Source organism: Haliaeetus leucocephalus, unplaced genomic scaffold, assembly GCF_000737465.1.
Source record: "Haliaeetus leucocephalus isolate CR32 unplaced genomic scaffold, Haliaeetus_leucocephalus-4.0 Scaffold773, whole genome shotgun sequence".
NCBI classification, from domain to species: domain Eukaryota; kingdom Metazoa; phylum Chordata; class Aves; order Accipitriformes; family Accipitridae; genus Haliaeetus; species Haliaeetus leucocephalus.
Window position 1 is genome coordinate 1,448,513 of NW_010973209.1, and position 11,372 is coordinate 1,459,884.

The window sequence follows — 11,372 nt, forward strand, 5'->3', positions numbered from 1 at the left end:
AGACGGACGTTAGCCAAGAACTGTGGAAAGGCAGCGGAACTTAAGAGAGAAGGAAGCCAGCAGAACCGACCTAACCAATGCTGAGTAATCACAATCCAGCCATGGGCTAATAACATCTCGTTTGGGAGACACAGACCATAGCAAGGCTGAACCGCAGTTTTGCTCCTGCTAACAAGACTCTTAAACATTGATCCAATGTTAGACTAAAATAAATCTATTATGCAGAGCCTGGCTTTTCATCATAAAATTAAAAATCAAAGATGTAGCCTTAAAAAATAAATGCAGTAATAAATGTAAGGTATTTCAGCAAAATACCAGTGAATTTCTGGCACTGATGCAATCTGTAAAGCCTATCCTATAACCACCGCTTTGACATCAAATACTTCGCCTGGTAAACCAGCTATTTCCTGCCAATGCAACAAGTGTCTCGCTGGCCAGACGCAGATAAGGTCAAAATACATTGCTGTTGAAAGCAGTATAGCTGAACATTTCTGAAGAGAAAAAACCATCCCCAAATGCACCTAGTTTTGTTAGCATGGCGCTAGGATAAGACGAGAACAAATCCTTTTTTATACATCTCTGAAAGTTAATTTAAAACGATCTCATGAGGTGAAATGCCAAGATATTAATACTGATTACACCACAAGACCATATTATAAGTGACATAAACGTTACAAAACAATCTGAAATTTGGCCAGGCTGTTAATAGACAGCATTACACAATTCCTGACACAGCCAGATAATACTGCAGTTCTGCTATGTAAATTTTTAACAGTGAATAGATTTTGAAAGGAGTTTACACCCACTACCCCTCAGATGCAACTTGGTAATTCGCTATTAGGTGCCAAGCTGTCATTTACAAGTCACTTCAGCCTACTGCTATTCTCCAGTCTACCTTGTTATCACAAAGGAGCCACCAATGAATGCCGCTTGCTTAAAATGTATGAGACCTATATGAACCTATTTTACAATCGATAAACTAATACTTCTGTTGTATTAATAGCTTTTATTTATTTTACCATTAATACTGGTCTTCTAAGGAAATACTGTAATGCCCTACTCTTCCGTATTTCAGGAGCAAAGCTCTGTTCTTAATATGTTTTTATCCGTATAAAAAAGTCATTACACTGTGGGGATCTGTCAGAAATCTTGCTTAGAAAAAGGAAGGGACAAGAGGCACAGAGCTGGTACTTAGGGCCTGATTCACCTTATTTAAGCACACGTTTTGCTTTAGGTGCATGAGTAGTTAAGCACCTACGTTTTTTTCAGAGGTAGCAGTGGTGTAAACACAGAATTGACCCTCCCAACACATACACAATCACACTTTTATGACAGTCCCTCCCGTGCTGCTGTCGTCCACCGTTCTGCCCCTGGCTTCGCAACACAGACACTGGGAGAGAAAACAGCTCATCAGGAGCCTGACGTGGCTGGACAACCAGTACTACTTTGCCTTCCTGGGCTACCTTCCCCAGTTACCATTTTTCAGCCAGACTGGTTACAGCAACTGGTGTTCTGCTAGTGCCAGAGGGCACAACACAGAGGACAACTGAGTGGGAGCACGGAAAGCCGGAGGTGCAGCAATGACACCGCAAAAATGAGTGCTAGACAGCACCAGCTCCTGCCTGTGGAAACTTCCCACCAGAACACGCTTCGGGTTTGTTGGCAGAAAAACACGAAGGAAGTCTGTAAAGAATATATTATCTGATTTTACTTCTCCCTCTCACGAACACAAAAAATCTCAGCATATCAACCCTACAAGTATGCCCTGCCATCCTTAAAACATTCTAAGAAATGCTTAAACCCACAAAAGAATTAAATTATTTGCCTTTAAAATGCTTTAAATACTAATGCCATGCGAAGGTTGTAATCTCTCCCTAGATTGCACATCGTGCATATCTCTGTGTGAATATCTCTGAATGATGGAAAGGAAAACTCAGAGGACCACATGATGCAAAAAACATCTGTGTATACACAGAAACCTGCTCAACACCTACTCCAACATAAAACTTCTCTCCAAAATGACTGAAAAATTAGCGGTGTCAAATCAGAAAATTACCAGGAGACTACAAATAAGGACATAGATTAGTCACACTATTCCTATGCACAGAAACTGAAAATAAAGGAACCCGGTTTTGCTTCAGAAGACTGAGGACTGTTCCTGTTTGTGTCAGCAGCCGGTCTTCCAGAGACCTCATTAAGAACTGAGCTCTTTGCTCTGGTGCCCTCTTAAGCCCACTATTTTGCCTAATTTACTCTGCCTTTGTGTGTATGTGTGTCTGCCAATGCACATACATCCCGTGCTCAGCAGAATGGACCTACTTAGAGCCACAAAGTGTGAAAAATAGTGGATGCGAGCTCTGAATAGGACCCAAACCTCTTCTCAGTCGGAATTTTACAGAGACAGAAAAAACAGATGCATAATTGTGCTTGCAAAACTGTCAAGTACGGAAACATGAAAGGCTGTAAATAATTCACTCTATATTACAGGAAATGTTTTACAAATGAAAAGGTTGTAACCTCTTTTTGGCTACAAGGCTGGCAGATGCTGGAGGCATTCCTGCTTCTCTAAGTGCAGAACAAGATGTGCCCTGTTTATGAGAAACCGGCAGTGATTCTTGGTTCTCAGCCCTCCCTGGTACTGCTCAATGAAAAATGCTTCTCCCTATATTTCTGATGGATGGATCACAAAGGAGTGAAGCCTGCACACTTCTAGAAATGCAACTCAGGCTGACTAGCAATTTCTTGTATTCTGATGACACAGCAAAGCACAATGCAGAGCTAAGATAACATGAAGAGAATGGATAAATTTGAATTCTTTATATTTACATAAATAAGTTCACACAACTGTTTAAAGATACAGACACATAAAATAAAAATATGCATGCAGTTATCACAGATGGCTCAATAACGAATGTTTGATGCAGTCTTAAAACAGTGACATCAGTCAAATCCAGTGGAAATAAAATCATCTCCGACCTCAAAGGGGTGGCCACATGGCTGAGTGCAGATTCTGGCCCAGTACACGGAAGCAATTCCAAATAAAGAGACACTATTGCTTTAACGTCTTATCACTAAACATTTTGCAACAAACTAAACAAACCTTAGTGGAGGTCACTCTTACCGACTCCCCGACCCAGGTTAGTTGGCAGCCAAACACAATGGTGTTTTCTATATAAAAGAAATCTGAAACTCACCTGTATGTTGCCAAAGTCCACGTTTTCATAATGGAAATGTGCACATTCAGCCATCTTCGGGAAATGACCCTTTGTAAAGGATAACCTGAAGCACATCAAAAGCACACCATAAGAGAGATGCAAATCACTGAAACAATGCTCAGCTTCAAGTACCGTTATAAAATGCAGTTACTAATATAAAATAATAACGACTTTCTCATCCTAAAGCCAAGGGAACAGAGGGATTTGTTGATGTGAGGCACCAAAACAGTGGAGAAAGGAATTGAGCGAGAAAGGAAAACTAAATTGCAAAGTGGCTTTTATCATTGCATCCTTAAAGAATCATGTGGCATTTCATCAACACCAAAGCCCACATCTTTTAAGACAAGGTGCAGGGACAAGCCGCTCTACCTTTACAAATGCAGTTTTGCAGTGCAAATAAACAGCCTTACACGAGACACATAGGAAAGTAGAACTTTACCTGTGAAAGGCATCACAGCCCATCAGTCCCGGGTTGATGTATCTGAGGGTGCAGAACAAACGCTATTTATCCTTTGCCTTTTTAAAATTCAAAAGTGAGGCATAATTATTCCCAAGTGTCTCCAGTTACAATGATGGCTGACAGGGAGATCCTCTGGCTCTGCAACATGCTCTTGCTTCTGCTGAAGCTATTATAGACTCCTATAGATATTTCGGGTGGTGAGCCAATGAGATTGTCATTATCTAGCTCTCTCTTCCCACGGGAATATAAGTGGGAAGTGAGATGCAGCATCTGGCTGCTCAGCACTAGAACAAAGAGCCATTTCCCTTACAGCATCAGAGCATGACAGAGAGGTGATCTGAATGCAGAGATCAATCAATATTGGGGAGTTCTGGTCCTCAAGTCAGCATTCTTAGCAAAGACAAGTCGAGTAATATTGATTACTTTTGATCCCCTTTGCAGGTTAGAGGTTTGAAACCTCAGCTGCAAGCGTAAGTTGGTTTATATTCTCTGGGAGAGAATGAGAAAGAGACAGAGAGAGAAAGATAGTGTAAGCCCCTAGGAAAAAAAAATATCTGGGAGATCAGAGAACAAAAAATACCCCTAAAAAAACAAAAATTGTGCAAAACCCATTCAAATGAAGACAGACAGGACAGAATGCAAAAAAAGGAAAAGAGAAAAAATATCAAATAGAAAAATATATCTAGGCCTCCCACTTGTCCTGGTTTAGCTTCCCAGAGCATAGCAAGACAGGGAAAATTTTCTCATTTATACATTGCCTGGGCTTCTCTTTAGGTTTTTTTATATATATGGTTTTGGGGTTGGTTTTTTATTTTGAATTAATCAGTTTCAGGAAGAAATCACAAAAATTTAAAAATACAGTAGCAGTGACATTCAAAACTCAAAGAATGCTTCTATGGCCAGAAACAGGTGAGAGCCAACAAAACTTCTCATGTCCCCAGTTTTAGACTACGCTAGTTTTAACTTACTTCGTTTCACATGGATTTTGGTTGCTCTGATGAAGATACTATCAAAAATTGTTGCCAAATGCCCTAGCTGTATTGCAGGACAACAGCTAAAACCCAGAACATCAAAACTAGAATCCCAGCAAAGACAGGAAAATCAAAGAACACTGGTCTTACTTTTTCACATTCTTCACTTTCATACTTGCTGTGCTTCCACAGGTCCGGAGTGGCAATTCCCCTGGAATGTCAGGGATATCTGCACCTCTTGCCTGCAAAAAAGAAAGAAAAAGCAAGGAACTTAAAATTTGACTGCACGGTACAGACTACTGCCTGCTAAGCAGTAGCCCATATATTTTTACATATCCATACAAACACAGGTGAAATCTTGTCTGTGCTAGAAGTTGCACTTCTGCCTTTTTAACAAGGAAAACTGAACCTCAGGATTACGGACTCGAGTGTGATTACCTCTTCCTGAACCATGTTGCAGAGCCTTGCTAATTCTTAGTAATAACTGCGAGATCCAGTATTTTATTTGTTACTACTTCTAGTTTCTAAATAGGAGATTTTTCAGAGGTAGGAGTCTAACATATATGTCTAAACTCCATACTTAGACTCCTCATTAAGTACCTGATTTTCCAAACATCTGTGCACTTAGATTCAGGCAGAGGCACTGGAAGAAGCTGGAGAGCTCATACAGTGGAAAAATCAAGTTAACGACAGAGCCGCTTCTATGTGGGAGGTGAGCTTTTAAAGAAGATGTCTGAAGCTATTGGTGTAAGTGCATGAACATATTAAAATTCCTTAATCACTAAAGTTCATTTACTTCACTGAGGCCAGAACTCCAAACTCCCTCTTTTCTTTTGTTCTGTCATGCTTTCCCATCCTCTCCTTCTTCCAGCTGCTTTTTCAGAAGCCGTGAGCCCTGCTGGGGTAGCGTTCACCATCACAGGGGACTCTCCAACACTCAGTACCACGTGTGTCTCTGGCTGTGCTGTACCAGGCCCTAAGCTCGAGAGGAATGAGGGGTTTGAGGTGAGGCTCTGATGACGAGAGCAGTGATCAAACAGGAAGATCAGCAGGAGAAAAACACGGTCCCTGATGTTGGTCAGAGTTAGCTCATTAGTGATGTGGGTGAGACCCACTGAATGAGCTTTTTTTCTGCTTTATACAATGCACTAAAAAACATGAATAGCGTCCAAAATAGTGAATGCTCAAGCAAGAGGAAGAAAGGCACTCAGAAGCCTGGAACAAAAAAGTGTTACATCAAATCCATTTTGTAATGACAGGAGTAAACAGATGACTTCCCCGATCCAGATCAGTACCAATGCTTCTAAGCTGGTCCACCAAAAGATCTCTGAACAGAGGTGATCAGTCCAAAAGCTGTTATATGTAACAGAATACAGTTGTATGCTGCAGTGTAAAATATGGAAACAACTTGGTCCTCGCCCCCAAAACTTTAGAGTCAGACTATTACAATTCAACCTAGCAGCTCACATAGAGGATGAACAATGGGGGAAGCTTTCTTATTCCCCTCCCTGAAGCTCTCGTTTTAGCTTGACATGGGTCACATTTACTTGTGCTTCACCACACCATAGAGCTGCAGTAAATAAGTTTAAATCATTCACCATGCCTGTATTCATTAACTAACAGCAACAGCGCTAGAGGGAGCGATTCATCTCATTCAACTCCAGACATGCACAAGGTACGCAGCTATGACTGTGTTACCTACCCGAGGCTCCTTGTATGGTCACCGGAGATAAACAGGCACTTTGGGTCCGGTTCACCCAGTTCAAACAACTAGGTTAGGACAAAAGCAACCATGCTGCAGGACTATCTATTTCCCCCTTGATACAGGGAATTCAGGATGACCCTGGCTCAGATGCAGATATGCACCGTAGGCAGCTGCATTCATCCAACCAACATCGCTGCGGCTTACGGAGGACTTGAGTAGAGCACCTTCTCTTCATCCAGACAAATTCCCGTTATTTCCAGCGCTGCCCTTGGAAAAGGGATGCTGCAGCTACTATGAGCGAGGTCCCCCCTTTCAACATTACTGAATAAATGTGAAGCCAGGACACTCGCCCTCCCAGTTGCGCCTTTCACAGCCCTGAATATAAGCAGTGCTTTAACTGCATTGTCCCACAGCTGTACAGAACATGCACACCCACGCACTGAAGAAAAACAAGGACAATATTTATACCCTTAAATAAACCTATCCTTGGCTGACTGACTGTTACTAAGTACACAATTACTTTAGTACATAATAGGACACTTGAGAGTCTCATTGTGAATTTTTAACATTAAGAGGATCACCGATTTAATAAACCTTACAGGTCTTTTACATAAGAAAATAACTAATTACAGTAATAAAAGTGCCATTCCTGTAAGCTGCTTTTAGGCAAAGCTGGATGTGCTTGCCTTAATTTTGAAAGGAACAGAATTTCTGTAGGAAGAAAAATAATTTTTATTCTCCATCAGCAGTAGAAGCTGGTGGGATATAAAAATGGATAAACAAATCTGACAGAAAAACGTGGGCTTCAAGCCAGTTTGCGGCAGTGGGTAGAGACTACCCTGGATCTGACTCAAAGCAGCGTAGGCAAAACTCACACCTCCAGGCGACTTAAATGCCAGCATCTCTCTTTGAAAAAGTTGTATTATCCTCCTCTTCCCAGTTGAGTTATGCCCAAATTGCGCTGGAAGGTGATATCTGCCTCTCCCATTTCTAACAGCATGTATCCATTTAAATGGACTACAGTGAGATGCAATACAGTAATTAACTTCAGTTGCTTTTCCAATTAGATCTGAACTCTTTGGACTCTGCTGCAGAATGACAATCTCTCATAAGTCTCACAGTTGAGGAAAAAGGGCAGAATGGTGATCCTGTGCAAGCTAAAATCTTTAGGATGAGGTACTAACACCAGAAAAAACTTGGTGAATAGATAGATAGCTAAGCAAAAAAGAAACTTATTGCAATTTTAGAAACCATATTACTCCAAAATAAACTGCAACTACTTTCCATTTAAACCAAAGATACATAGCTACATAAATGCACACTTTATTCACTACTAGTTTGTACCTGTTTTGATCCAAAACCTGGCATGCAAAATGTCACCCTAGATTACTCTCCTCTCAAAATACAAACAAAACACTCCAAAGAGATTTGTCATCTTTTGTGCTTTGTGTCACAGTAATTTAATTTTAAAAATCATTTTGAAACAGTTGGATTATTTACATCTGAAAATTAGCTAGCTAGCATCACCAGTTGCTTCTCACTTCCCTATTTTCTATGCCTCACTGTTCTCTGGAAACCTAGTAATTGCATAGCAAATCTGTTTATGCAAATTTAGTCCAATTTTCACTGCTTAATGTCACTGTTGCATCAATCTGCTTTGGTCCAAAACTTGGTAAACAAATTAGGACTCTATCCCAAACACAGCCAATTGACTTTATCAGGATCCTCAGTTCTCCTGCATTTCAGTGGAAGGCTTTTGAGCAACACCACTTCACCAGTCTCCCCTGAACTAACATATTCTCCTACCAAAAGCCCACAAAACACTACACGTAAATTAGAGGTAGTTGGGACAATAGTAGAGAACTTCAGTATAACTGATACCTACATTGATTGCGAGGCAGGTAGGTCCCACTAAAATGTTTGCTCCAAGAAATTTTGGGAGAATGCCTGTCTGTCTGTCCCACGTCCCAATGGATGGTCATTTTCAAATCACCACAGCCGTTTGCTCGGTGGGTATCGGGAGGACCCCTGAAGTACCTACATCACTAGCGCAAATTTCAGGTGTTGTTGCTAAACTGCCTGGGAATCTGAGAGCTCTCACCAATCAGGGTGTCTAGCTTTAAGCACCTAAGTTTGAAATTTTTGGTCTTTCTATTTAGAGACATGATTTGGAAAACTTCAGCTTTGTGCTCTCTAGCACACAAAACCTTAGTCATAAATAATTTATATCAAACAATTCCGCTGCATAATATGAAAGGATTTTCTCCTAAAAAGTCTCATTGCATTTATCAGAAAACATGTCAGCCCGTCTCCCTCACATCCAGAAACGTAACACAATCTGAAAATACATGTAAAAATTGAAGGAAACAGTCCAGTGAACACAATATGATAAAGTTTCCACCTTGGTATCCTCGACAGGGGAGAATATTGAACCAATGCAAAACCCACAGCCACAGACTTACACTGGGACACACAAGAAGAGAAGAAACAGTGGAATCCCACCAAGCTCGAGCAATCCCGTAACTGGTAAACTGGTTTTCCACAATACTACTGTAAAACCCCTGCAGAGGTACCATATACAGGATTGGATACAATGGAAGACTAGACAGGTCAGCACGTATCCAGGCTACTGAATTCAAGTGGGATTTCTGAAGGCAGAAATTTACTTTTAATCCAAGGTTAACACAAAGACAGAATAACTATTAGACAGGTAGTAATATTTATGCATCTTCCTACCATCAGTCTCTCACCAAAACCAGTTTGGAGGGACCAGATTGCTCTGGATTCTTTCAGCACATGGCCTTGTTTCTAAAAATGGCAGAGCTAATTAAAAATGCTAGTTGGTTTCCATGACAGTCTTTCCTTTACATCATCTTCATTTCCCCTCGATTTTCTTGGAGGGAGAAAAAAGGAAGGGGGGGGAACAACAAACCAACCAACCCACAACCCCGCCTCCCCCCTGAGCTTTCCAGAAAACCAAAGCTTTGTTAAGAGTTTTACTTCTTCACTGAAGAACAGCAGGAAAGAGAAATGTTGTTTCAGTAAAAGTCATTACTCTGTGGTGAGTAATAGTCTACTTAAGTGGAGCGAGAGGATGAACTGCAGCGGCCAGTCTACACAGTTCGATATCTGAAGCGGGTGTTTATGCACAAAGGACATCAACTGCTATTCCAAATCTTGGGTACCAACTAGCTACACAAAGCTGGCTCGGCACTGACTTCTTTGCAGAGCTTACTTTGCAACGTTAAAAAGAAACTGTCCTACAAAAATGCCCTGATCACTACGAGGTAAAAGATGATGGCTCCATTAGCACCGTCCTGCTTTTACCAACTACTGCTCAAGAGTTAGCCTGAAGCACAACGAAAGAAGAAATATGGTTCATCTCCGCTTCATATTCCACAGCCACTAACATACTCCAGGGAAAGAAAGCTCTCTCTAGTCTTACTTTATATGTTGTAACAACTATCCTGGTCCTCCACAATAAATAAAGCAACAAACCAAAGGAAAAATGCTTTCACTAAACTGAAAGTCACCACGTCTGAGCTACTACAAATAACTCCAAATGAAAGGTCCCAATTCTGCAGCATTCATCCATCCAAGCACTACCCCTAAAAGCATTAAAATGTACCTGAGCACAGGAAGGCTATAACTGGGTCACTTTTTTGAATGGAAGAAATGTCCAGTAATTGATGAAGACACAACATTAATCCAAAGATGTCAGAGGTACGGTGGCAATATGATGGAAATGCATGTTTTTGCTATGTTCTTCATATTACCACTTTCCATTGATTCATTTAGTGGATGCAAATGAGTTTCCTAAGTATTTTCATACAGGATATTTGTGTCACTTTAACACACTTCAGTTACATTTTTCAGAGGTGCTTTAGATATTTGGACACATTTAAAATGAAAAAGCAATTGCATCTGGTTTATGTACCCAGGTCCGACAATCTCAGCTTAAAAAAAAAATATCCGCTTATTATACTACAGCAGCTTTATCAAAGAAGTAAAAAATAAAAATAAATAGCCCCTTCTCCAACTCTGCATGTCCCATTTGACCATCTTAAAGAATTAATATCCGTGCTATTCAGGGTCTGATCAGCAGAGCGCAGCACTGGCACATTTAATAACCACCTGGAGTGTATGCAAAGCTGCAAACCAAGGACAAGCTCCTGTTCTCATACCCAAGAGGCCTGTGTACCCATCTATATTTGCAGAAGCTGGCTACGCACCCTCACTCAGAAAGGAGCAAGGCATCAGATAAATTATACCTTTGCGAGTGCAAGGGTCTAGCATACTCTGATTACAGCAACCCAAGCCACTGTGTGCAAAGAAACAGCTTTGAGATCCAACAGAAAGGCACAAAGATGTTTTTCAGAATGAGAAACAGTTGAACCTTTTAAATTTCATAAAAGGTTTTTTTTTTTTTAAATTGAAGTCATCATTTAGCTCCTTACCTAGTGCAAATATTTTGATCCCTGTTGCAAAGATAAAAGAAACATCCTTTCCGACGTGCCAAAGGATAGCTGTAGGACTGGCTTCTGTGCAGGCACAGCTCAAGGCCAGAATGGCTGGAGTAATTAGAGGTAATAACGACTTTTTAATTTAGCTCTCAGTTCAGGGATTGTGGAATGTGGGGAAGCAGTTACCCAGGCAGAGATTCCTTTAAAATCTCATGGTAAATGAGAAATGTGATAGAGGAAAGCCAGTGAAAAAAATGACAAGTGCTTCCAAGTAGGGAAACTCTGAATACTGGCTATGGACATTCTTAATCCCATGTCTAAGAAATCTGCATCCAATAAAGAAGATACTTTAATGTGTATCATTTTTTGAGTTTAGGACTTTCAATTCCATTTTCCACACTCGCTGTTAATGCTGAATTGTTCTAGCCAGTACTTATTGCATGGCACGGTTAACAGTGAATTCTTCTCTTTCAAAAGACCACACAGGATGTGTTTTTTCTACTCCCAGCTTCTCCCCTCCGGGGGGGGGGGGGGGGGGGGGGGGAAAAAAAAAAAAAA

At 40.8% G+C, this 11,372-nt stretch overlaps 1 protein-coding gene across 1 annotated transcript in view; it reads right to left on the reverse strand.

Annotated features, from left to right (window-relative positions):
- ARHGAP32 (Rho GTPase activating protein 32) overlaps positions 1 to 11,372 on the reverse strand; it is a 186,292-nt gene that overhangs the window by 130,927 nt on the left and 43,993 nt on the right. Inside the window, exons 3-4 of the mRNA XM_010581387.1 lie at positions 4,797 to 4,888; positions 3,195 to 3,279 (exon numbers count right to left, since the gene is read on the reverse strand). Coding sequence (XP_010579689.1) covers positions 3,195 to 3,279; positions 4,797 to 4,888 — 177 coding nt within the window. The remainder of the gene's footprint in view (positions 1 to 3,194; positions 3,280 to 4,796; positions 4,889 to 11,372) is intronic.